This window comes from Lithobates pipiens, unplaced genomic scaffold (assembly GCF_037356315.1).
Source record: "Lithobates pipiens isolate NorthernLeopardFrog02 unplaced genomic scaffold, aLitPip1_a1.2 Scaffold_22, whole genome shotgun sequence".
Taxonomy (NCBI): Eukaryota; Metazoa; Chordata; class Amphibia; order Anura; family Ranidae; genus Lithobates; species Lithobates pipiens.
In genome coordinates, this window is record NW_027507784.1 from 74,537,397 (window position 1) to 74,565,317 (window position 27,921).

The 27,921-nt window shown below is 41.8% G+C and overlaps 1 protein-coding gene across 1 annotated transcript in view; it reads left to right on the forward strand.

Moving 5' to 3' along the window:
• The window catches only part of LRP1B (LDL receptor related protein 1B), a 2,110,020-nt gene that overhangs the window by 1,207,234 nt on the left and 874,865 nt on the right, over nt 1–27,921 (forward strand). Inside the window, exons 19-21 of the mRNA XM_077447755.1 lie at nt 6,918–6,998; nt 9,235–9,402; nt 23,815–23,997. Of these exons, the coding sequence (XP_077303881.1) occupies nt 6,918–6,998; nt 9,235–9,402; nt 23,815–23,997 (432 nt within the window). The remainder of the gene's footprint in view (nt 1–6,917; nt 6,999–9,234; nt 9,403–23,814; nt 23,998–27,921) is intronic.

Genomic DNA, 27,921 nt, shown 5'->3' on the forward strand with positions numbered 1-27,921 from the left:
GATGCATCCGAATGTCCGAAAAATGCAAAATTCGGCCGAATTTCGATTCGTTACAAAATGAATTGCACAAGCCTAATAAAAATATTGTTTAGAACAGGGGTAGGGAACCTCGGCTCTCCAGCTGTTTTGAAACTACAAATTGTATCATGCCTCTGACTTTAGGAGTCATGCCTGTGATTGTCAGGGTCTTGCAATGTCTCATGGGACGTGTAGTTTCAAAACAGCTGGAGAGCCGAGGTTCCCTACCCCTGGTTTAGAACAAGTTGTAGGGTCTACACATGTCTTCCATGGTCCAAGTACTGCATGGATCTTAGAAGATGGTGTATTTCCCCTCCTCCCGAAAGCTTGCCCTGAAATTTTACTTAAACCACAAAACAAAACAGAGGGTGCACAGACCTAGAGCATTATCCTAAAGACATAACTTTATTATTCTAAAAAGTGCTAAGTAATATACTAACAGGATAACAATTCTATCAAAGTTCACCATAAAGAACAGCACCATCCAGTTCACAGTGCATCATGACATGTGACAGGATAAAAGAAGAACGAATATGCTAACAAGTTTCGAGGACTAGCCTCTTCCTCAGAGCCAGCAGGACTGTTTCCTGCACCCAACCCTACTGGCTCTGAAGGAAGAAGCTAGTCCTCAGTTATCCTCGGTTATTTTTTCACACGTCATGATGCACTGTAGACTGGATGGCGCTGTTCTTTATGATGAGCTTTGATACAATTTTATCATGTGATTATAATACTTACTACTTTTTACAATAATAAAGTAATGTTTTTAGGATAATGTACTAGGTGTGTGCGCTTTTTGTTTTGTTTTGTGGTTTCAGTGGTTCCAGACTCCCCCAGTTTAATGAGGGCAGCAAAACAAGGCTTATCCATGAAAGGCAGGGTGGAAGTATAATCTTCCAAATATCTCTGGGCCCACTCTCAAGCACAGGAGATTAAGGCTGGGTTCACACTGCAGTACGGAGAGGCTCACAGCAAGGGTCTGGTGCGTTCCTGTTCACCGTATCAGGTCTAATTTTGGTCAGACTAGAAGGCGTACGGGGCTCCTGTGCAATTCGCTCTGGAGCCGATCCAGAGATGTGTGAACCGGCTCCATAGAGAGCCGGTCATAACTTGCTGACATGAAGCCCACACCCAATTTGCAATAGTGTGAACCCAGCCTTAGTGTTTGTTACTACCTGAAATTTAACAGTTAGTGACAATAAAAAAGTATCACGGACTTTACCCAACTGTGCTTTTGCAAATGGCTACCATCACCCTCTAGTCCTTTATAGAGTTGCCGTGAGAAAATGAAACAAGGTATCTGGTTGGCTGCTGTGAACCGTAAGAATGGCTTAGTCTTCTTTAATGTACAGTAGATAAATTATGCCACTGTGTATTTCTTTATGTCTTTCCTGCATGGACATAACTATTAAAGCGGTTCTCCACCCTAAAGTGGAAGTTCCGCTTATCTGATCCCTCCCCCCTCCCGTGCCACAATCGGCACCTTTCAGGGGCGAGGGGGGTGCAGTTACCTGGATAACCCAGGTATCTGCACCCACTTCCGGGACAGACCGCCGCAGACCGCGCCGCAGATGCCCCGCCCCCCGTTGTGTTCTGGGAAACACACAGTTCCCAGGACACAGCGGGGACCAGCAGAGACGTGCAGCGCGAATCGCGCATGCACAGTAGGGAACCGGGCAGTGAAGCCGCATCGCTCGTCATCTGCCGCCGGCATCGCTGGACCCTGGGACAGGTAAGTGTCCATTTATTAAAAGTCAGCAGTTGCAATATTTGTAGCTGCTGGTTTTTAATATTTTTTTTAAGGTGCAGAACCGCTTTAAGCAAAGGAAGAAGAATATTATAGTGTGGGTGGATGAATCGTTGGTAAAAAAAAGCATTATCTTCAATTTAAAACTGTTAACATTTTAAGCACGCTGTAAATTTCACCCCCTGTACTAATCCAACTAAATCTGGAGGTGAGAAAAATACAAGCACAGTTCTAATGACTCCACTAGCTATGACAGCGCACAACAAAAACAGTAACCTTTAGAATAAATCCTGCAAGTGCTTACACCTACATCACAAACAGCTGCATTTATTTTTCATGGCGCAAAATACATTTGCAGTGACATATAGGCTGGGACAGAATGCCAGGAAGTGGGTTTTTAAAATGAATTTACTATTATATTCTTATTGATTTACATTTTTCCAATACGACGCGCAGCCCTTTGCAGAGGATATTTAAAGAGTCAGCCTGCCTAAAGTGGGTGTTTTGGTTATAGACCGGCTCTGACAAATTGTACGTTTTTACTGGCTTTCTTTTTTCTCTGACGGAATACATCTACTGCTGCTATCAGGGGCGGACTGACAACTTATGGGGCCCCCGGGCAATCAGAGATTATGGGGCCACACAGTATACAAACACAGAATACAATCGCACAGTTTACACATACTAGGGTTGCCACCTTTTCTTCAAGTCAAACCCGAACACTTTAGCGGAGCACGGCAATTTTTTTTTTTTATAGTATAAACTTTATATATATTTTGCCATTAAATAACATTTCTAATAATATGAAGTTAATAACAAGAGTCCCCCTTTACATCAGAGTCCACAGAGTTCCCCTTTTACATCTGAACTCGCAGAGTTCCCTTTCACTGTAAGGGGGGACTCTGCAGACTCTGATGTAAGGGAGTACTCTGGGGCCTCTAACATAAGCAATTCTCTGAGAACCCTGATTTAAGGGGGAACACTGAGAACTCTGATGTACGGAGAGGACTCTAATGTAAGGGAGAACACTGTGGCTTCTGGTGTAAAGGGGGACTCTGGTATAAGGGGTGCTCTGAGAACCTTGATTTACCTTAGTGTACTCACTCAGAGGCAGGAGAGAGAAGGGGGGAGACTTCAGTGACAGACAGGGATGGATGGTGAGCTCACTCACCCCTTGGCAGTCAGCACCTCTCATCCAGATCTATCCGAGGCTGCTGAATTGATATTTCCGGCCCCAACTTTCCTTTTCTGAGGCACAGCACTGGGGATTGGCGTGTGAGCAGACACAGAGAGGTAGGGGTGGGAGGATGAGGTGCTGATCGAGCCCTCTCTCTTCTCCCATCTGTGTGTGTGTTTGGGGGTGGATTGTTAGTGCTGGCTTTGGGCAGTGCCAAGAATGTAACAGACACTCTCAGCTTAAACAACTGAAGCCAGTAACCCTGCTGGGAAGCCATAGTCCAGTCTAAATAATGTGTCCGGGTTTCAGGCAGTCTGAAACCCGAACGCATGATTCCAAACCCGAACTGTCCTGGTGAATCCTGCACAGGTGGCAACCCTAACACATACATGTACACACAGTATACACAGACATGTTTCTATTGGCTGAGAAGGTACTGGAGAGGTGGGGCAGCTATAATCTCAGGATTTTTAGACCAAAAGGATGTCGGTAAGGGACATTTCAGAGACAGATGTAAAAAAAAACACAGATTTTTACATACTGTCCATGGTTTTACTGAGGCTGGCAACCCTGATGGGGCCCCCTAGTGGCCTGGGGCCCTCTGGCAGTGCCCGAGTGGCCCAATTGTCAGTCCGCCCCTGGCTGCTATGTACATAGTTACTAACTGTGCCTGATTTGGAGGTCCTCTCCCTGATTTGGAACAAAGTCCCTCTGTCCCTCATTCCTCCTCATTTGTCCCTCATTTTGATCTAATCTATATAGTTCTACATAAAATGCACTGCTTATCTGTCAAAAAGTGTTTCCCAGTGCTAAACCTTTCATCCACTTTCTAAATTGTTGCATTTGTAAATTTTGAAAGCCAGTATAAATGAATAGTAGTGGTAAAAAAATAAAATAAAACACTTGTGGGTTTAACTAATATTTTTTTTGTATAATTCTTCTCTAACCACTTAAGCCCCACACCATTTGGCTGGCCAAAGACTAGAGCGTTTTTTTCGATTCGACACTGCATCACTTTGACAATTGCAGGGTTTTGCGACGTGGCTCCCAAACAAAATTGATGTTTTTTTTTCCCCACAAATAGAGCTTTCTTTTGATGGTATTTGATCACCGCTGCGTTTTTATTTTTTGTGCTATAAACAAAAAAATAACGACAATTTTGAAAAAAAACTCATTATTTTTTACTTTTTGCTATAATAAATATCCCCCAAAAATATATAAAAAAAATTTTTTTTCCCCCAGTTTAGGCCGATACAAAATAGAGGATAATTTTATGCCATTTTTGTTAAAAAAATTTTTATTAGTAATGGCAGCGATCAGCGATTTTTATCGTAACTGCGACATTATGGCGGACAGGTTTGGACACTTTTGGCGTGATTTTGGGACCATTCACATGCATTGATTACTGTGTAAATGTGACTGGCAGTGAATGGGGTTAACCACTAGGCGGCGCTGTAGGGGTTAAGTGTGTCCTAGGGAGTGATTCTAACTGTGGGGGGAGGGACTATGTGTAACATTACACTACATTACATTACACTGATCACCGTTTCTGGGAAATGCTTGTTTACATTAGCATTTCCCCGTTTTTCCTCTCCGTGAGATATTTGTGGGTATCCCTGTGGACATCGAGTCTGCGGGACCCGCAATCATGGTCACAAAGCTCCTGGCCGCCGGGGGTGCACGCGCCTGCAAGCCGTCTCTTAAAGGACCATGTACAGGTACTTTAATCAGCCTGTACGTGCCCTTCTGCCGCAGTATATCTGCGTGAGGCAGTCAGGAAGGAGTTAACCACTTGGAGCTGTCTCCTGCTGGCCCTTTAAGGGCTTTAGAATGGCGACAGGCGAGGCAGGGCTCATGATCATGTGACCGCCGCAATTGGCTGTCCCATGTTCAGAAAGCTCTAGTTAGCCAGCAGCGAACTGGAGCTTTCCGTTAGCCGCCAGTAACTGTGCTGGGCACATGCTCTCGGCACAGCTCTATTGGCGCTAGCTATTGCACGCAAATACTGTATGTGGCCACTCGGCACCAAGGCCTCACTACTGAAAGGCCACATATTTGCATGCGCCCAGCGCAAATAGGTTAAGGGGGTGTGGCAGAGGGTGTGTCCTATCCCTACCTACTTTTGCTAATAGGTGTCTCTTGTTCCCATCTCAAAAAGTTGGTAGGTATTTATGTACTATCATGGCCTGCGTAAATTTTTTCTGCTACATAGTGAAAAACAAATACACTCTTCGGCCAACATCTTGGTGAAACCTGATCATTATACCTACTATATGGCTAAACGTACACGGATACCCCTGCAAATTATTTAGTTATGGTGTTTCCAATTAAGGTATAGTTAGGACTGGAGTTCAGGGCTGACATGGCTGGATAACATAGGGTTTGAGATAGGAGGAGTTTTTGATGGATTAAAAGTAAACAGTATTAAAGTGATCCTTTCTGGAGTGGTGGATTGAGCAGAAACACGTGGAGCTTCAATGGTCAGGTACTTAGGATGGTCTAGAGAAACCTTTAGTAGAGAAGAGAAGAGCTTGCATTGGGACAACTTCCCATTCTCCCTTAGTTGTCCTGGTGGTTATTTGGATCACAGGACTGCAGAATGAACTGTACGCCTGTGATCCATAGGAGATGTATGGCCATTCTTCTCCTTTAACCATTTTTGTTTCCTTTTACTTCTTACTTTTTTCCTTTCTCTTCGCCGCTCTCTTCTTATTCCTTATCTTCTATCTGTATATAAATTGCTAATCCTTCTCTGCACAACAGGAAGCAAGAATTCATTAATCTTGTTGTAGGTGTGAACACCATGATGCTATAAAAATTATATTACACCTCGATCTACTTTAGCTACCTAGTGGCGGTCACAACATTACAGGAAGATTAGTATGCTAATCTGTGTTTTGTTTTTATTAAATAAAATTTTATTTTAACAGTTACTTTTAAGGCTAATTCCCATTTGAGCCCAGGGTTTGGTAAAAACATGTAGCTTATTTTTTAATGTTCTCAATTGCTCCCCCTTAAAGAGGAAGTAAACTCTGATGGGTTTAATTATTATTATTAATAATAATAATAATAATAAATGCTGTATTACACACTGTTTATAATTACTCAGTCACTATGAGATTCATTTTCAGTTTTTTCTTCAAAAAACCTGGTTGATCCTACTGTTCTCTATCTTCACCTTATGTTCATGCCCCCAATTCAGTTAGGGATTTTGCAGCTATGGTGGCAACTCTGCACATGCTCAGTTTTCAGTGAGTTTCTATGCTGAGCATTTCCTCCCTATCATCTGAGGGCACACATGTGGGTGTATAGACAATGGTAAATGCCAGTCCACTCCCTTCCTCCTCCTTCACGTCCACTAACCAGCGTAACAGAATGGGGACGGGATATTACATGTAGATTAATGGTGGCTTCACCTCCCTCTTATTCTAAGACACAGATTGGCGTTGTGTGACCCAGCCTGTGACTGGCAGAAATCCTCCCACACCATGTTATTGCCAGCCGGTGTCTTGGGCCCTCATTGGATAGATTGATATCAGCAAGAGCCATTGGCTCTCGCTGCTGTTAATCAAATCCATTGGCACAGGGGAGCCAGGGGAGGAGCAGAGTCCTGCTGTCTGTGTCAATGGACGCAGCAGCAGGACTCGAGAGCACGCCCGCAACTGTGCCCCCTTGGAAAGTTGGTCTCTGAGGGTACTCAATGCCAGGAGGAGCCAGGAGCCCCACAGGGGGGGGGCACAGAAGAGGAGGATCTGGGCCACTCTCTGAAAAACTCTTGCACAGAACAGATACCTTGTTTGTTATTTAAAAAAAAGACACACAAAGCTTTACAACCCCTTTAACGTGTCTGTCGCTTTGTCATCTTGAATATTGAATATTTATTGAATATTTCTTGCTCTGTGTCAATTCTGTTTTGTCGTAAAAGTAAAATTCTTCATCTAGTGATGAACATTTAAATGTTTTTTTCCCCCGCAGAGCTGCAGACCTGCGATCCTGTGACGCAGTTTGTTTGTGGAAATGGACGATGTATCAGCCACAAATGGCGATGTGACTCAGGCAAGTATTGTACTTGGCGTGTGTCTCCATTTATTCTAGGTGTGGGTAATACCATATATCAATTTCCCATTCCATTTCAAGAATACTGCAGCACACATGTGATGTTATTGACTGCTTGACGATCGTCATATAGCCTTGTTGTTTATATAACATGCATTGTGTGCATTGTGTTAGAATTTGTGTATTTATGTTATTGATGACGATGAAAATGCTAGCATGTCTGTTCTGCTTCAAGCTGAAATTATATATATATATATATATATATATATATATATATATATATATATATATATATATATATATATATATCATATATTAGAGCTGCACGATAAAAAATCTGAAATCTCGATTCAAACCCCTTGCGCTGTCTCGGGTCCTCATTGGATAGATTGATAGCAGCGCAGCCATTGGCTCCCACTGCTGTCAATCAAATCCAGTGACACAGAGTCAGGGGGCGGGGCAGAGTCCTGCTGTCTGTGTCACTAGGCGGCAGCAGCAGGACTTGGGAGCGTGCACACACAGGTGCCCACATGGAAAGTGCCTCTCAGTGGGGGCACCCAATGAAGAGGAGGCGCCAGGAGCGCCATGGGTGGACCCCAGAAAAGGAGGACAGGGGCTGTTCTGTAAACCCTTGCACAGAGCAGGTAAGTATAACATGTTTGTTATTTAAAAAAAAAAAAACCTTTACAATCACTTTAATCCGGCATTTCCACGATTCTATGTAACAAGTGTAGAGGCGTTCTCTGCTCAAAGCTGTCAAAAAAAAGAAAGTGTTTATTAACATTGCTCAGCGCTAAGAGAATAACTACAAACAATGTATCAGTTGGATCTTTTAGATCAAAGGGAGGAACTTCGGTCTGTACATTAGGTCAATTTAACCACTTAAAGTGATTGTAAAGGTTATTTATTTTTATTTTTTTATTATTATGAATTAAAAAAATTATAATATATACCCCAATTTATTTGTATAATATGAAAGATGATATTACACTGAGTAAATAGTTACCTAACGTGTCATGCTTTAAAATTGCGCATGCCCATGGAATGGTATCAAACTACGGTACTTAAAAATCTAGGCAAAGCTTTAAATATTTCTACAGGTCACCAGTTTACAGTTACAGAGGAGGTCTAGTGCTAGAATTATTGCTCTCGCTCTGATGTTTGGGACAATACAGTACCTCACATGTGTGGTGCGAACACCGATTACATATGTGGGCGTGACCTACATATGCGTTTACTACTGCGCGTGAGCACGCGGGGGAAAGGGGTGTGTTAAAACTTTTTTTTTTGTTTTGTTTTTGTTCCATTTTTTACATTTCTACACTGTCCATTTAAAAAAAAAATGTGATCACTTTTATTGCTATTGCACAACCTGTAAACATCCCTTGTGATAGCAATACAGCATGACAGATCCTCTTTATGGAGACATCTGGGGTCTAAAACACCCCAAATCTTTCCTTTACCCTTAGGCTGGGTTCACACTATTGCGAATTGGATGCGGATTTTACTTGCATCCAATTCGCATAGCAGGAGATTATGACCGGCTCTCTATGGAGCCGGTTCACACATCTCTGGAGCGGCTTCGGTGCGAATTGTGTCTTTTTGTTCTTTTCAGGTCTGAATTCAGGCAAAAATTGGACCTGAAACGGTGAATGGAGATGCACCAGACTCCTGCTGTGAGCGAAATCGTGCTGTGGAGTGAACACGGCCTTAAAAGTAAAAGAAAAAAATATATATATGTATATATATCTTTTGGTTTAAGGAAAAAATAAACATGTTTACATGGCCCAAGAGCTGGAGGTGACGTGTGATTGTTCTGGTCCTCCAAGGGCATAGAGATGAGCGGTGGCCATCTTGCCATCGCTCATCTCTATATAAAAACACAGCCAATGCCAGATAGTTCTCTGGTAATCTAAGCCCGGGTACCACCAAGAAGTGGCTGGAGGTGGGGCACCTCTCCCGCCACTTCTTAAAGTAATCCGCCGCTGGGATAATTTTTTTTTTTTTGGAAAACCGGCCGCCTGCGGGGAAAAAAAAATCTGGGGTTATGGCATCTAGCTGCAGCCATAACCCAGGTATTTAACATCTAAACCACGATGTAAATTCCCGGTTAGACAGTCGGCAAGGGGCTAGGGAATATCTTTCATGCAGGGGCACAGCACCCACCACAGGGAATCTAAGGAAGAAGTCATTTTTAATACACATCATAATCAAGAAAAAAATCTCCTGTTTTCAGATGATGACTGTGGAGATGGCAGCGATGAATCGGGATGTTCGGTTTCATGTTCGGAGAGGCAGTTTCGATGTTCCAGTGATCGTTGTATCCCAGCGCACTGGGTGTGTGATGGAGACAATGACTGTGAAGACTCTAGTGATGAAACCCATGCCAACTGCTCCAAAACAGGTTTGTGTTATTACTGTACATTTTAAATATATAAACTAATCCTGTCATTGGAAGTCTAAGGCTATCCATTAAGGGTGCACTCCCCCCCCCCCCCTCCATCACCGCCTCTCCTATCCATGCATCCGGACCCTTTCGGGACACCAGCACGTGGATTCCAATGTGGAGGGTCTGGTTTTTTGAAGTGCCGATCAGAGCCAGAGACTCTAATAGGCTTCAATATAGGGTGGGTTTGGGTAGCAGAGAGTGCGTTTCGAGCCCACCCAGGTGTATTACAACAACAAATGAATATTCACTGTTGTAACACTGATTCTCCTCCCGGCCAATCAGGAAGCGGTTTTGACACTGGTCACCTGATTAGTTAAAAGGACAGGCGATCCTATTGGACGCCTAGAAGGAGGAGGTAAGGAGCTGGAAGCCGTCATGGAGCAGAGGACTGTTTTATCACACTGCCTGCCACTCTTCACTCATCATACGTGTTGTCCGACCTGCCTTAGTTCTTCACATAGGTGTGGCACCCCAAAGCTCAAACACAGAGGCAATGGATAGAAGTGTATACATGTTGTGGCTGTGATACTATGCTTTGCAGCCATGGCAGAAATTGTAGAGAGCAAAGCACATGTGAAGGAGTCCTTATTTATTTTATTTTTATTTATTTTTTACATTTTTTAATTACATTTTTTATATTATTTTATTTTATGTTATTTTTTGTTTTTCATTTTTTTAACTGACCTGTTGGGGGGCTTTGGTGAAATATCAGGGGTCTAAACAGATGTCTTACATTTAAAGGGGTTGTAAACCCTCATGGTTTTTCACCTTAATACATTCTATGCATCATTAAGGTAAAAAAAAACCTTCTGTGGTGCTGCAGCCCATTGGCTCCCGCTGCTGTCAATTAAATCCAATAATGTAGCGCCGCTGAGGGGACCCCAGAAAAGGAGGAGCGGGACCACTCGTTGCAAAACAAACTGGACAGTGGAGGGAAATATAACAAAGAACAAACAAATGAGGGTTTACAACCCTTTTACTGAGTGAGAAAGGGACTGAGGACAAAGGGATTGATTTACTAAAGACAAATAGACTGTGCACTTTGCAAATGGCAGTTGCACTCTGCAGGTTTAGTTGCTCCAGAGCTTAGTAAATGAGGTAAGGCTTCACTTTGCAAAGAATACCCAATCACGTGCAAGGGAAATGAAAAAAAATTCATTTTTTTATTGCACGTGATTGGATGAGGGAAGTCAGCAGATATTCTGCTCATTTACTAAGATCTGGAACAGCTGCTCTTGCAGAGGGTAACTGTACTTTGTAAAGTGCACAGTCTGTTTACCTTTAGTAAATTAACCCCTTAGATTCATCTGCTTTCTCTACAGCTTTAGCTACACAGATGAATGAATAGGAAGCTCTCTGAGGCTTCTTTTTCATTCGCAAACTAAACACATTTTACTATGTTTCAGAGATGAATGGACACAAGAGTGATCGGTACTTACTATGTTCATTCGGGAAAAAAAAGGGGTTAATAAATTACATATTTACTGGCCCCTGATTTCAATGGGCATGGGTGCTTTAGCAGCAGTGTATTCACCACCCCTAAGCGCCTCAAATAAGCTGCTTACAGGACTTTTTTTGATGTCTTGCCAGCGCAGCGCCCCAGTATGGAAGCCCTCGGCTTTCACACTGGATTGCAAATGAGGCTTTTTTCAGTTGCTTTACAGGCGATATTGTTAGTGCCTGAAAAACACCTCCAGTGTGAAAGGCGTCTTATCCAACTCTCCACCCTGAACCCCCCCCCCCCCCCCTGTGTGCCCACAGCAGCTTCTGTAGAGAGAGGAGGGAAGCCGGAGGTGATGTTGGGAAAAAGGGCACACTGAGGGCCCAGGATGGGGGTACAGATACTAGAACTGATCCCCCTGCAGTGCAACTGGAGGGATAGAGAGGAGGAGAAGCTGGTAGCACTGCAGGAGGATGAGTCTGTGTCTGCAGGTGCCCAGACCCCACTTTTGAACTGAAAGGGCCCAGGCCAGGAGGCAGGGAGAGCTGGCTGTACTGCCTTATCAGCAGCCCTGGCACACAGGGTGTGTTGGACTACAGAAATCCCCCCATCCCCACCCCTCTCTGTCCCTATCCACATGCATTGATTGATTTCTTTCCCAGCAAAATAATGCTGCTGCCTTCACTCCGAAGAGCATGCCTACCCTGGTATTGTATAACTGAATGATTAGAGCAGTTATTTTTTTTTGTTTGTTTTTTTCTTAAGTGAATTTTCACTTATATTAGAGAATGAGGTGAAGCAAAGTAAATGTTCACTTTGCGAAGAATACCGAGTCGTGTGCAATAAAAAAACAATGAAGGTTTTATGCATGCCACATCATGTCAGCTTCCTTTACAGCAAATGTATGATTATGCAAACAAATAATGTCTGTTGGATGGTTTTACTACTTTTTTGTGAATAGCCTGCTGAAATTTGATTTCCTACATTCACATTTCACACACAGTTGAAAGTATCAGCGGTGATACGGAGCCCCATACCTGTCTTAAGTGAGAACTACATCTCCGTTTGTCAATATGAGGTGGCCCTGGTTTGCTAAAGGAGTAGCGCATGTTCACTTTCAAAATTTATTTTCACTTATCTTAGTGAATAAGGTAAAAATTCACTATGCAAAGAATATCCAATCAAGTGCAAGGCAAAAAAAAAGTTGTTGCCGGCATTCTCCACCAAAAAAAAGAAAAACTTTTTTTATATATATTTTATGATTAGATTATTAAAGAGAGCACATCTTCACCTCATTAATTAAGCAATTTTTTTTTTTCTCTTTGTAAAGTGAATTTTTCCTTAGCTTAATGAATGTGGTGAAATTGTGCTGATTTCAATCATTTAATTAGTACACTCATTCAATCATATCCACATGAAAATCAATTTTTTTTTATATAGTAAATATGGTAAATTGTCACTTTGCTTCACCTCATTCACAAAGATAAATGAAAATTAATATTACCAAGAGAAATATCCTTTTTTTTTGTTTTCTTGCAATATATTTTTATTGAAAAAGTTTTAAAGTATAAAAATAATGCATATACAGTGGAACCTTGGATTATGAGCATAATCCGTTCCAGGAGAATGCGTGTAATCTAAAGCACTTGCATATCAAAGTGAGTTTCCTTATAGAATTCAATGGAAACAAAGATAATTCCTTCCGCATTGACTTCTATTACATGCAATACCCCATGTCGCCAGAGGTGGGGGGGTGCTGGGGAGCCTCAGAAATACTCAGGGACAGCTCAACTGAACTTGGAAAGCCTCAGAAACAATTGGAAATTAAGTATTTCCGAGCGTTTCTGAGTATTTCCAAGTCATTCTTAGGCCGCGTACACACGGGCGGATTGTCTGCCCAACTTAGTCCGCTGAACCGTGTTTCAGCGGACAATCCGCTCGTGTGTGGGCTTCAGCGGACTTTTTCAGCGGACAGTCTGACGGACTAAGTCTTTCGGAATTTCCGTAATTTTGTCCGTCCAAACTTGGTTTCAGCGGACAGTCCGCTCGTGTGTAGGCAAGTTGGACGGACTAAGTATGGCGCATGCTCAGAAAGGATTTACACGCCGAAGGTTGCATTGCAGTGTATTGGACGTCGTATTTCTAGTCCCGTCGTACGTGCCGTACACGTCATCGCGCAAGCTTTCGGCGGACTGTCTGCTCATCGTGTGTGGTCAAGTCCGTTCATTCAAAAGTTGAACGGACTGTCTGTCGGATTGTCTGACGAACTTAGTTGGGCAGACAATCCGCCCGTGTGTACGCGGCCTTAGTATTTTCGAATGGCTCCAGACCATTCGGAGTGTTACTGTCGCCCTCGCACCTCTGGCCAAATGTGGTACTGCACACCCCATTAGCTCGAATTCTGCTCGTTTTGTGAGACAACACTCGCAAACCGAGTCAAAGTTGCTTATATTTCAAAATGCTTGTTAACCGCATTACTCGTAAACCAAGGTTCCACTGCAGTATAAAAAAGTATTGAACTGGGTTACATGATAGTGGGAGTAGGTAAACATAAATGAACAGAGTAGAGCAGATGAGCTTTAATCAAATGTCAATTGACTGAATAAATATGAAGAAGAGCCCCAGGCGTCGGCATTTTTAGCACCGCTTTACCGTCATTTTAGCATCGCTATTTGGCCACTAACAAGTCGGTTTTAACCCCTCGCTAGCAGCCTATAGGGGTTAAATCTGCCGGCAAAACGCCGCTCCGGCAGTATCGCAGCGCCGCCTCATTGACTTCAATGGGGAGCAGCGGTAGAGGAGTGGGGAGTTCATCGCTCCAAAGAAGCTGGTGGCAGGACTTTTTCTGATGCCCTACCAGCGCACCACTCCAGTGTGAAAGTCCAAGGGCTATATATATATATATATATATATATATATATATATGTGTGTGTTTTGTTTTTTGTTTTTTTGTTTTTCTTGCACATAATTAAATATTCATTGCATTGGACTTTTTACTTTGTTTCACCTTAACTAAGATAAGTGAAAATTTACTTTGAAAGTGCATATACTGTAGTAAATATGAGTCACTATGTATAGGGAAAGGACTCTTGTGAGATGTAGTTCTAGTTAAAGACAGGTAGGGGGGGGCTGTGTGCCTCCTCTGAAGCTTTCAATTGTGTATAAATAGAGCTGAACAGCAGAATATTGAATTCCAGCAGGCTATTCACAGCAAAGCAGTAAATGATTCAACAGAAGTGTTTTTATTTATATATTTATACATTTATTTTTTTATGATAGATGCGATTCCCATGTGGCTCCCAAGCTACTGGATAGAGAACACTGTTGTAAGGATTTCTACAAAAGTCTATATTATACACAGACAGTTATATGCCCCTCAAGCTGAAAAGCTAAAATTGAGGATTTTTGTGTTTATCGCAAGTAAAAAGTTTAATTTCACGGATTTAAATGTTATTACTTTGTATGGTCCATTTTTTTTTTGTGTGTGTGAGCCGAAGTTGGGGTATTTCTTGAAGTCTGACACACATTAAATTTTAGAGGACACCGTTTGCTGAGTGACAGAGCTCCATAGCCCCGTACCGAATGCAAAAGCCGACATTAATATTGTGTTTATATGAGTGTAAAATACTATTGAAAGCAACTGCTTTTTTATGCCTTTTCATAAATCTTTCTCCTTTATACTATGCGGAGTCTGAAGGTAAAAATTGCTTTCTGTGCAGTCTTTTTTATGATCTCATTTAGCATGCCAAGATTTTTTCTTGAATATTTAATACATACCAATAGCAGAAAACACTTTTAGTTACCTAAACAATTAAAGTTACAACTCAGAACCCCCCCCCCCCCCCTTCTTCCCCCAACTTTTTCTTTGGATCTATTGCTCTCTTCAATTTGGGACACCTAGTGGGAACTCCACTCCTCCTAGACTCACCCTTCACAGGCTTGTTGTATTCACTTTACCTTCTTTCTATCATATGACACTAGTGTTGCCTTTTAAAAACCTGATACATTGGGAAATACACTATATTACCAAAAAGTATTGGGACACCTGCCTTTACACGCACATGAACTTTAAAGAGGAAGTAAACCCTGATGGGTTTACTTCTTCTTTGTCTCCCTGCAAAGGTAAAGCATAATGGGCTACTCTGCATCACATAGTAGCCCATTATGTGTCACTTACCTGACACAGAAGCCAGCGATGTCACCTCTGTCCCCCGTAGTCTGGAGCGTCCATCTTCTTCCGGATGTCGCTGCTCCGGCCACTCACAGTGCCGGAGCAGTGATGACGTCACTCCCACGCATGCGCACGGGAGCCGCCACTAACGGCATATCGGCGTTAGCAGCGGCATGCTGCTAATGGCAATAGTGCACCTGCGCGCCGCTGTCTACGACGCATGTCTGAAGGCAGTTCAGAGACTCCATATTGTCTATTTTTATTCAAAGAATCCTTTATAGCAGTTGAACCAAAGTCAGTATAAAAACATCAATTTAACCACTTGACCTCCAGAAGATATAAACCCCCGTGCTGAGAAGACAGGGCTCTGTTTTGTTTACATAGGCAGGGCTCTGTCCTGTGTAAATTCCGAATGATTGGCAGGGGCCAGCGGTAACCCATTGGCTGGCACCCGCTAATCAACATCTAATGTGCTTAATTAATCACTCACAGCATGGCATGCACGTGCACCCCATACCCGGAAGTACCATATTACGTACCTAGTACATGATCTGGCTCAGTAGAGCCGCCTTACCGCTATATATATATCTATGTTATATAGTGGGCAAGCGGGGTTCAAATGGGCTTAATCAACAAGACTTTAGAGAGCAATACAGATTAGATACAAAAATGAGAACCAAAGTCAACGTGTTTCATGGTGAGACATCCGATTCTTCAGGACTTTTTCTGGTCTCACACATGTTACAGCCTAGGGTAAAATCAAAAGGGACAAATCATAATATACAATACAAAATAAAGTACATTCGAACATATATATATATATATATATATATATATATATATATATATATATATATATATATCTCATAGAAGTGAGTACACCCCTCACATTTTTGTAAATTTTTTTATATCTTTTCATGTGACAACACTGAAGAAATTACACTTTGTTACAATGTAAAGTAGTGGGTGTACAGCTTGTATAACAGTTTAAATTTGCTGCCTCCTCAAAATAACTCAACACCCCTAAGTGAAAATGTCCAAATTGGGCCCAATTAGCCATTTTCCCTCCCCGGTGTCATGTGACTCTTTAGTGTTACAAGGTCCTAGGTGTGAATGGGGAGCAGGTATGTTAAATTTGGTGTTATGGCTCTCACTCTGTCGTACTGGTCACTGGAAGTTCAACATGGCACCTCATGGCAAAGAATTCTCTGAGGATCTGAAAAAAAAAAAGAATTGTTGCTCTACATAAAGATGGCCTAAGCTATAAGAAGATTGCTAAGACCCTGAAACCTGGTTTAACGGGACAGGTTTCACTCAGAACAGGCCTTGCCATGGTCGACCAAAGAAGATACGTTCAACATCATATCCAGAGGTTGTCTTTGGTAAATAGACACATGAGTGCTGTCAGCATTGCTGCAGAGGTTGAAGGGGTAGGGGATCAGCATATCTTTGTATATTAACATATACCATTGATACACAGAATATGAGGGGGGGAGAGAGGAAAAAAAAGTTATAATATTTAATATCAAGGTAGTAATTCATACCTTGTAAGGTCCACTCCACAAATATACATCTAGACCAGTGATGGTGAACCTTGGCACCCCAGATGTTTTGAAATTACATTTCCCATGATGCTCAACAGAGTACATGAGCATCATGGGAAATGTAGTTCCAAAACATCTGGGGGGGGCAAGGTTCGCCATCACTGATCTTGGGGATGAAGACTGGAGCAGAGAAGCGGGCTGACCAGAAACACACAAGCAAAACCAAACAGGAGGCAACACTGCAATATTGTATATGGAGGTCCACTGTGGAAAAAGTAGTATCAAAGCAAACCCTTTTCATAGGATCAGATAAAAAGTTTTTGGAAAAAAGGAGAAAGAAGGGGGGGGGGAAGTGGGGGGGGGGATTTTGCTTGTTTCAGGTGAGTTATTCAGAATGTATTTAAGACAGAGACAGACAAGAAATTAGCATTTTCAAAAAAGAAATCTGATATTCCAATATGGTTGCCCCCCATATATTTCTCTGCAAAGTTTTCCTTAAACTGACAGTATATATTAAAATAAAACTCATCACAAAAATGTTCTCGGTAGATAATACAATCTTTGTCTGTGGGCAGTCAAAGATTAATAGCGGATTAATGTCTCCCTCTGCTTTGATGCAATTTTCTATCCTTTGACGGAAAATGCTTCTACCCTCTTTTTTTTTTATAATTTAATTGGAGGATTATTGAAGAACATTTGAAACATCTAAACCATAATTCAAATGAAAATGAACACATCATAAACGTTAACCATCAGCCTTAAATGATGACAAAATGCATTTAGAAAGCAGCAAATTCGTTACACTTCGAAAATAAGCAAAAATAAGATTTGGCACATGCCGCGGCGGAAAACATAACCTTTTCTGCAACCGTTTCTGCCTCCTTCTGATTTTTACAGAACCAAGCGCGTTACTCTCTTATAAATGGCTCTGAAAGGGTTTGAATTGGCCAAATTGAGCATTGATTACATTTAAATGATGCTTCTAAGCATCAACATAGGGATTTCATAGCATGAACGCTGGCATTAATTTAATTGTAAGGTATATATCAACTGTCCTCGCACGGCTTAAATGAATCATTATTAGCATCTAACTAGCGCATGTGGGAGCGAGATTGCAATTATATCACAATGCAAGCCAGAGAAAATCACTTTTATCATCCTCAAATATAAGAACATATATTAATAACTATAAGACAATACGCCATAAAACATAGCATGGCAGAATTCATTTAAAGTAAAATTTATTTTAAACTTAATACAGCAGCCCTGGGCAAGCTAGTCGGAACAATAAAACATTTGACAATTAGCATGCTAATATAGAATGCCTTCTAAAATTACAAGGGATAATAAAAAAAAAAAAAAGGTCTGCTATCTAACAGACTAAAAACAAGGACAATAACTGACCCGCCAGTCCGATTCTTGCAGCCGTTGATGTGATTGGGCTTAGGCAATGAAAGCAGGAAGATAGTTGCTGATGGTGGCATTGTTTTCTTTCTTCGGCTTCAGCCTTTACCCCCGAGTTTATGTATTTTTGTTAAAGTAAAGTCAACCATTTTTGGTAATGCTCAAAGCAAATTTGTTCTTTGTAAGAACATAAAATTGTGTGCGTACTTTAGAGATGAGCAGTACAGGGGAACACCCAAGATCGAGGAAACCAGCAGTACAGTTGGGTGCTAGGGGCGGTGGATGGCAATACTACAGTAGGGATTCTTGGGGGGAGGAGGCACATTTGTTGGCAGGATACTTGGGGGGGAGGCACATTGGTGGGCAGGATGCTTGGGGCGAAGTGGCACATTGGTGGGCGGGATGCTTGGGGGGAGGAGGCACATTAGTGGGCGGGTTGCTTGGGGAGAGGAGGCACATTGGTGGGTGGGATGCTTGGGGGGAGGAGGCACATTGGTGGGCGGGTTGCTTGGGGAGAGGAGGCACATTGGTGGGTGGGATGCTTGGGGGGAGGAGGCACATTGGTGGGCAGGATGCTTGGGTGGAGGAGGCACATTGATGGGCAGGATGCTTGGAGGGAGGAGGCACATTGGTGGGCAGGATGCTTGGGGGAGGAGGCACATTGGTGGGCGGGATGCTTGGGGAGAGGAGGCACATTGGTGGGTGGGATGCTTGGGGGAAGCACACAAATCACAAGTTTTGCCACACACTCCCCATTCTCATGTGCCCTCATACACATGTGCATGTGTGTGGAAGATTTTCCCTAACGTCTTGTTTGATAGGTAATATTTTTTTTTTTTGTATGTTCTATTACTTTCTATACCAGAAACAGTGATCAAAAACATGGAGGGTTGATCTCCCCAATAGGGAAGTGTCAGCTTACTCCTTTTATGAACATACATGATATTGTCAAAAGTATTGGGATGTCTGCCTTTACACACACATGAACTTTATTGGTATCCCAGTCTTAGTCCGTAGGGTTCAATATTGAGTTCAATATTGAGTTTCAACTTCAACTCTTCTGGGAAGGCTGTTCACAAGGCTTAGGAGTGTTTCTATGGGAATGTTTGACCATTCTTCCAGAAGCGCATTTGTGAGGTTAGGCACTGATGTTGGACAAGGACTGGCTCACAGTCTCAACTCTGATTGATCCCAAAGGTGTTCTATCGGGTTGAGGTCATGATTCTGTACAGGGCAGCCAAGTTCCCCCACCCCAAACTCACTCATCCATGTCTTTATGGAACTTGCTTTGTGCACTGGTACGCAGTCATATTTGAACAGGAAGGGGCCATCCCCAAACTGTTCCCACAAAATTGGGAGCATGAAATTGTCTAATATGCCTTGGTATGCTGACGCCTTAAGAGTTCCCTTCATTGAGAGGGAACTAAGAGGCCAAGCTGAAAAACAACCCCACACCATAATCCCCCCTCCATTAAATGATTTGGGCCAGTGCACAAAACAAGGTCCATAAAGACATGGATGAGTGAGTTTGGGGTAGAGGAACATGACTGGCATGCACAGAATCCTGATCTCAACCCAATAGAACACGGTTGTAAAGAACTAGAGCGAAGACTGCAAGCCAGGCCTTCTTATCCACCATCAGTGCCTGACCTCACAAATGCGCTTCTGGAAGAATGATCAAACATTCACATAGACACACTCCTAAACCTTGTGGACAGCCTTCCCAGAAGAGTTGAAACTGTTATAGCTGCAAAGGGTGGGCCAATGCAATATCAAATCCTACGGACTAAGACTGGGATGCCATCAAAGTTATTGTGTGTGTAAAGGCAGGCGTCACAATACTTTTGACAATATAATGTATGTAAGAATCCTTGATTTAGGCTAAACCAGTGTCTCTCAAACTTTTTTCACCTAGGCAAGAACTACATGTCCCTGGATTCTATGTGTGTGTGTGTTTTCATACAAGCTCAACGTGCAATGTCACGACCGTTTTTTCCATCAGAATAAACTCTGACGGTCTTTCTGACGGAGTTCCGATGAAACGGACTTGCCTACACATGATCACACCAAAGTTGTTCACCACACTTCGTTTAGAATACAGTGACATACAACACGTACGACAGGGCTAGAAAAAGGAAGTTAAATAGCCAGTAGCCAATAGCTGCCCTTGCGTCGTTTTTGGTCTATCGAAATAGCATACAGACACACGGTTTTCCCGATAGGAATTGATTCCGTCGGAAAGATTTAAAACATGTTCCATTTCTAGGTCCGTCAGAATTTTTGAAAAAAAAAGTCAGATGAGGCCCACACACGATCGGAATATCCGATGAAATGATTCTGTCAGACCTTTTCTGCCGGAAAGTTTGGTTGTGTGTACGAGGCGTAATAGGTTATAACAACCTCAGCCTAACTCCATCCAGGCCACGTTCTTGATATGTTGCACCCCACCCACGAGTCATGGAGGTGACCTCAATGATTTCATAATTTCATCATATGATGATCACATGAAGGTTCTTTTATATGAAAAGATGCTTGAGTGATGGATATTTTCACCTAGACTAAGCTATTTTCTATACTTGTTAACTCAATTCTTATATAACAGAAGCTCAATGTGTATATTTTTTCAGCAGATAATAAATCAAGTATAACATAGACAATTTTCACTGTTTTAAATATCTATTTTTATGTAGTCATTGTAAATAAGTAGTTGTATATACAGTTTAAGTATTTGTAAACCTTTTTGAATATAATACGTGATGTGTATAAGTTTCTGATGCTTGATGTACACTATATTTGTTTAAGCCTTGATGAAGGGAGTCCTGAAGCCCGGTAACATGTTGGCTGCAATATGTTTTAACAAATAAAATCAGGCTGGACTAGAACTTCTAATCTGGCACAATCTATTTAATCTTTTGAAGCGTTAAAAACCTGACCGTGGATCTAAGAAGTCTATATTTTATCCAAAAAAAATGGTTGGCTTTACATACGCTTTAGTTAATATAATGTGCTATTGGTCCTTTGAATAAGGTGGATGCATGTGCAAAAGCTTTACTAAAGGCTTCAACATCAACACAATATTTTGTATTTTGCCAGAGCAGTTGCTTGATTACTCATGTATCCTGCTGTGATAATGAGTTACGGAGCATGACCCAGACTCCAACCTTCACCCTCTGTTTTGCAGCAGATGTCTCTTAAAAAAAACTGAAACACATCATCTTATTTTGTTTCCTTTATCTCTTCTAGTGTGTGCATATTTCCCTTGTTTTTTTTTATCTGTAAAAAGACACAGAGGAGAAAAAAGAAAGAGTTGTTTCTTATTTTAATGAATACATGCGACTTTCAGCTTGGCCCGTGGCCTTTCTTTCCATTGCCTCGTTCCCCTTTTTAATTTCATCATTATCTTTAGAATAAAAGAGTATTGTCCCTTGTAAATGTCCCTTTTAACAGTCTCTAAACTTTTGGGAATTTGCATAAACCAAATTAATTGCCAATTAACGAGCTTTGCTCGCAGCCTCTTCCAGCAGTTTGCTTCTAGTAACGACATTTTAGGGCACAAATATTAGCTGATATGCCACACTTAGAAGTTCGGAATAATGTAAATAGTGTTTTTTTCTTCGTAAAAGTTGGTCATGGGGGTACTTTGTCGCCTTTCATCAAAACAGGAGACTTTGATGTGGTGTGAAAGTCGGCTTTATAGTCTAAATCATGGTAAACAACCTCTCCATTTCAACAACAACATCATAAGAAGCCTTCAAAGCTTTTAGGATGCAATTAAATTCAGCCTTGTTCCATGGCTCAGTCATACGTGTGATGTTAGATATGTAACAAGAACATTTCTTGTGACTTACAAAGATGTATTTCGGATTTTTTCGGTCATATTGATACATTCCTTTCAAGCATGTTAGATGAATTTTTGCAGTATTGTTGAGTTATTTCCAAATTACGGAATTAAGACCAAAGCTTTAATTGTTTATAAAGCCTGACACCAGAATCAGACCACCAAAGACATCCCACCTATGGCCTTTATTTTTTATTATATATTTGTACAGATGTCTTTGTTAAAGGGTTTTTGGTCCAGTGGTGTGACATCACAGGTCCTCTTCTTCCTTGGTTAGTGACCAGGTCTTGAATGCTTTAGAGAACAGCTCCATGTTATTACAGTTCTCCATGGCATGCTCCTATGAACCCAAGTTGGCTTAAGGAAGTGCCCCTAGGTGGCAACTCCTTGATGCCCTGGGTTCATAGGAATTGGGATGTTGCTGGCTGACATTCCACTCAGATTGGGACTGGCGGTGGATCACAGAGCAGTGAGTCATGGCAGGGTACAGCACTTAAGATAGGATAAGTAATTACACAAAGGGCTGTTTTTTTTTTTTATTTTAACAAATTCTAGGCAATCAGTTTTACTTTTTTTTTAACAATTCCGGAGTTGGGAGATTGGGTGTTCAGGGTAAGTGATTCTAAAGGTTATTTTTTTTTTTACTTTTAAAAATCGTAAACATGTTAAACTTACCTGTTCTGTGCAATGGTTTTGTACAGAGTAGCCCTGATCCTCTTGTTTTTTAATGCCCCTGCTGGTCCTGGCCCCTCCCCCTTTGTCGAGTGCTCCCAATTGCAAGCCTTTTGCTATGGGGCCACTTGGGCAGGATCGCTTCTGAGCCACACGCTATTGTCCATTCACACACAGAGCACGGCTCAGCCCTGCTCTCCCCTCATTGGCTCCCTGGCTATGAATGTCAGCAGCAAGAGCCAATGGCTCCTGCTGCTGTGCTGCTGTGTGAGCCACTGAGAAGAGAGAGAACCGGAAGAACCGCTGCTCTCATGCAAATTGCTGTATCAAGATAGGGCTCAGGTAAGTATAAGGGGGGAGGTGGAGCTGCACCCAGGAAGGTAAAAAAAAACTTCTGCCCTTAGAACCACTTTAATATATATTAAAGTGGTTCTAAAGGCAGAAGTTTTTTTTACCTTCCTGGGTGCAGCTCCACCTCCCCCCCCCAAGACTAAATTTATATATATATGAGTGAGAAAGAAAAAATAGCAAAATGTTATAACAGACACTAAGAAAAACTTTTTTTTTCCAAAATGTTCAATCGCTTTTCATTTGTTTAGCAAAAAACCCAGTGGTGATTAAATACGACCAAAAGAAAGCTCTATCTGTGTCAAAAAAAAAAACAATAAACACTTTGTTTAGGTAAAATGTTGCTCAGCCGCACAATTTTTATTCAACGTGCGACATCGCTGAAAGCTGAAAATTGGCCTGGACAGAAAGAGGATGAAAGTGTCCAGTAGGCAAATGGTTAAGGCACCTTGTATCAAAATGAATGGGCTAGCAGAGCATCTTAACACACAAAAAAACAAACAAAAAAAAAACAGATGTCATTTTTTTTTTTTATTAACACAGTTTATCACAACAGCATGTGGATTATAGCATGCTGCAAACATGCCTGTGTTGCCGATTACTGTAGTTGGGCATTAGTGCGACATTCTACATGTGACCCTAATGAAATTAAATTAAATACTTTCACCAGCCATCTGAATGAGCCCTTAATGAATCTGTGCTAAGGATTTTTATGGGAATAATTGCACTACTAAAAATGAATCCTCAGGGAAAATGACGCACACATGTACTAAACATACTGTATTTATTTAGTATAAAACTCTAATTAGACCTCTAATTAGACCTAATATAAAAAGCTGATTTTGTGATTGGTTGCTATAGGCTTGAAGCCTGTAAAGACGACTTGTTCTATTTCCGTGATACACATCTGTGCTCAGTGTTGATCTAAGTGTAATGTTTTCTTTTTCAGCAATGCCAGCTTTGGGATCTTGTGAAGGCAAACAGTTTCAATGTCAGCCAGATGGCAATTGTATCCCAGAACTATGGCTATGCGATGGGGAGAAGGATTGCGAGGATGGCAGCGATGAGAAAGGCTGCAATGGAACTCTTCGGAAATGTGATGCCAAGACTAAATTTGCATGTAAAAATACAGGTGAGAGCATGTCTGAGGATGTATTTACCATGAGACAAAAGCAGGCCAGTGCCCAGGCCAAAATGTAATAGTAGACAATACCAAAAGTTCAATAGTTATAAATTTGAATTTTTTCCCTCCTAATGTGACTTTCCTGAAAGCCTCGGGTCAATTTTAGGCATGTTCTCATTTATATAGGTCATGTTGTAGCTAGTAGTAGTTAAAGTGTTTGTTACCCTTAAAAAAATTTGACCCCTTGTATAACCTAAAATACCTGCCTGATCCTGCCTGATCCTGCCTGGTTCTGCCCTCCACCTTATAAACTGACCACAGTTTCTCATGGCTGTTGAGCCGTGACAACGTGGTCAGTTTGCGTTCCTCTGTCATCCGCAGCCCTGCTCTACTCTTTTCTGTCCACCTCTCCTCCCTACCTCCCTGCCTGTCTGCTCGTGACAGTGCCTGCCCCTTCCCCTCCTGCTGCTTTACAATCTATAATCTATTAATGCCATCCCCCATATATATAACAATATGTGTCCCAGTATCTGATCTATTTAAACAAAATGCTGATTATACCTCATATCAGAGTGTCTCCAGGTGCTCACATGACTCCTCAGCTCTGTCTTCTCTCTCCTCCCCTCCTTCCCGGCTGACGTCAGTGGGAGTTCTCAGCCCCTCCCGCTATAGCTGTCAGCCCGGGAGAGGAGAGAGCAGAAGAGTCACATGAGCCTTAGGAGGCGCTCTGATATAAGGTATATTCAGCATTTTTTTATATAGATCAGACACTGGGACACATTGGTATATAACAGAGGGGATGGCATGAATAGATTATAGTGGGCTAACAACCACTTTAATCACTTTCAACAGGACGTGTTCTGTAATGTTGAAGATGTTTCTTGGCTTATCCAAGTCACTTCTTCAGTTCCAGTGAGTGTCTGGAAGATACCAAACATTTCTATTCACAGCTTAATCCAACCCCCATCGAATGTATAGATGTTGATTGTCCAAGAACAGGATGAGAGTGAAAACAATGTGGAACCACCCTGTTCTAGTTTGAAAATCTCATTGGTGTAAGAAAGTCTGTATACTGTAGGTGTTAATTCAATTTTAGACTTGTATAAACAAGTACAATCAGCGCTCAGTACTACAATGGAATAAATAGTGAACACGAAAAAAGTCCAAATGGTGGGGAGTAATCAAATGGAAAGATGATGTGAAAGGCAGCTCCTTGTTAAAGATTCTGGGAATCCCTCATGGAAATGCAAAGGAATAAAGCAAGTTAAAAACAACACTGTTTCTCTCACATATACTGTAAATGTGGCTGGTGAAAATGTGCAGGGAGAGCTTCAGCAATCTGGTCGGACTGGATAATAGCTGTAGGGCACAGGCAGGGATGTTTTCTATTTGTGTTTGTTTGTTTTTTAATTGGTTAACTGGATGGACTAATGTCTTTTTTCAACCTGACTAACTATGTAACTATGTATACTCCATACTCAGACATTTCTGCTGCCTTCAACACAGTTGACCACCCACCCCTCCTTAACAAACTTCACTCCCTTGGCATTTGTAATTCTGCTCTTTCCTGGTTCTCCTTCTACCTATCTCAGCACACTTTCAATGTCACATACAACACCATCTCCTCCGATCCTCTGCCTCTTTATGTTGGGGTATGTCAAGACTCCGTCTTTGGACTCCTCCTATTCTCTCTCTATACCTCTTCCCTGGGCCAGTTGATAACCTCCCATGGCTTCCAATACCAGCTCTATATTACCGACACCCAGATCTATCTTTCCACTCCTCAACTCACCCCCCCCCCCCCCAATCTCCTCACATATCACAAACTTACTGAGTGACATATCAGTATGAATGTCACGTCACTTCCTCAAATGCAATCTTTCAGAAACTGAGCTTGTAATATTTCCTCCTCCATGATCCCCTTCCCGTGACTACACCTTTTGGTCCCCACACTCACACCAAGGTGCTGGGTGTAATACTAGACTCTAACCTCTCCTACAGCCCCCACATCCAATCACTGGCTACATCTTGCCTCCTTAACCTCCGCAACATTTCCAAAATGTGACCCTTCCTAATGACACCACAGAACATAGTTACGCAGTAGGCGAGGGTTGAAAAAAGACACAAGTCCATCAAGTCCAACATATGTGTGTGATTTTATGTCAGTATTACATTGTATATCCCTGTATGTTGTGGTCATTCAGGTGCCCATCTAATAGTTGTTTTTTAATTATCGATGCTCCCTGCTGAAACCACTGCCTGTGGAAGAGAATTCCACATCCTAACCGCTCTTACAGTAAAAATCCCTCTACGCAGTTTAAGGTTAAATCACTTTTCTTCTAATTTTAGTGAATGGTCACGTCTTATTAAATTCCCTTTCGCAGAAAAGCTTTATCCTTATTGTGGGTTTACCAGCACGGTATTTGTGCATTAAAATCATATCCCCTCTCAAGTGTCTCCTCTCCAGAGAGAACAAGTTCAGTACTCGTAACCTTTCCTCATAACTCCAGTCCATTTATTAGTTTTGTTGCCCTTCTCTGGACTCTCTCCAGTTCCAGTATATCCTTCCTGAGGACTGGTGACCAGAACTGGACAGCATACTCCAGGTGTGGCCGGACCAGATTCTTGTAGAATGGGAGAATTATCATTTTATCTCTGGAGTTAATCCCCTTTTTAATGCATTCCAATATTCTGTTGGCTTTGCTTGCTGAGACTGTCATCTTCTAGGACTCCCAGGTCCTTTTCCATTCTAGATTCCTCCAGAGGTTCTCCCCCTAGTGAGTAGATTGCATTCATATTTTTGCCACCCAAATGCATTATTAAAATTTTTTCTAACATTAAACCTCATTTGCCATGTAGTTGCCCACCCCATTGAATGAATGAATGAATGAATGACTTATATAGCGCTACCTATACGAACTGAATCGCCTCTGGGCGCTTTTTCTCATTTGTTCAGATCTTCTTGCAAATTTTCCACATCCTGCGGATAAGTTATTGCCCTGCTTAGCTTAGTATCATCCGCAAATACAGAGATTGAGCTGTTTATCCCATCCTCCAGATCATTTATGAATAAATTAAATAGGATTGGTCCCAGGACAGAACCCACGGACCATTCCGAGTACTCCCCATTTATCACTACCCACTGAACTTGGCCATGTAGCCAGTTTTCAGTCCATGTAATCACCCTATGGTACATGCCAACGGACCTTTCTTTGTGCAGTAAAAGTTTATAGGGAACTGTATCAAATGCTTTTGCAAAATCCAGATACACTGGTCTGCAGGCCTTCCTTTATCTAGATGGCAGCTTGCCTCATCATAGAAGATTAGTAGATTGGTTTGGCAAGAACGATTCTTCATGAATCCATGCTGATTACTGCTAATGATACCGTTGTCATTACTAAAATCTTGTATATACTCCCTTATCATCCCCTCCAAGAGCTTGCATACGTTTGATGTTAGGCTAACTGGTCAGTAATTCCCTGGGATGTATCTTGGCCCTTTTTTAAATATTGGTGCTAAATGGGATTTTCTCCAATTAGCTGGTACCATTCCAGTCAGTATGGTCCGGCAATTACTTGACTGAGTTCCTTTAGGCCCCTTGGTGCAAGCCATCTGATCATGGTGACTTATTAATGTTACGTTTTTCAAGTCTATTTCTAATTCTGTCCTCTGTTAGCCATGAGGGTGCTTCCTGTGATGTGTCATGATGATAAACATTGCAGTTTTGGTTACTGAAGCCCCCCCGATTCCCTTGTGAAGACTGACGAGAAGAATACATTCAATACCTTCGCCATTTCTCCATCCTTAGTAACCTGATTCCAATATGATCTGATCTCCCTTTCTTACTATTTATGTACTTAAAGAATTTCTTGGGATTTTTTTTTTTTTTTACTCTTCTCCACTATGTGCCTTTCATGTTCTATCTTAGCCGCT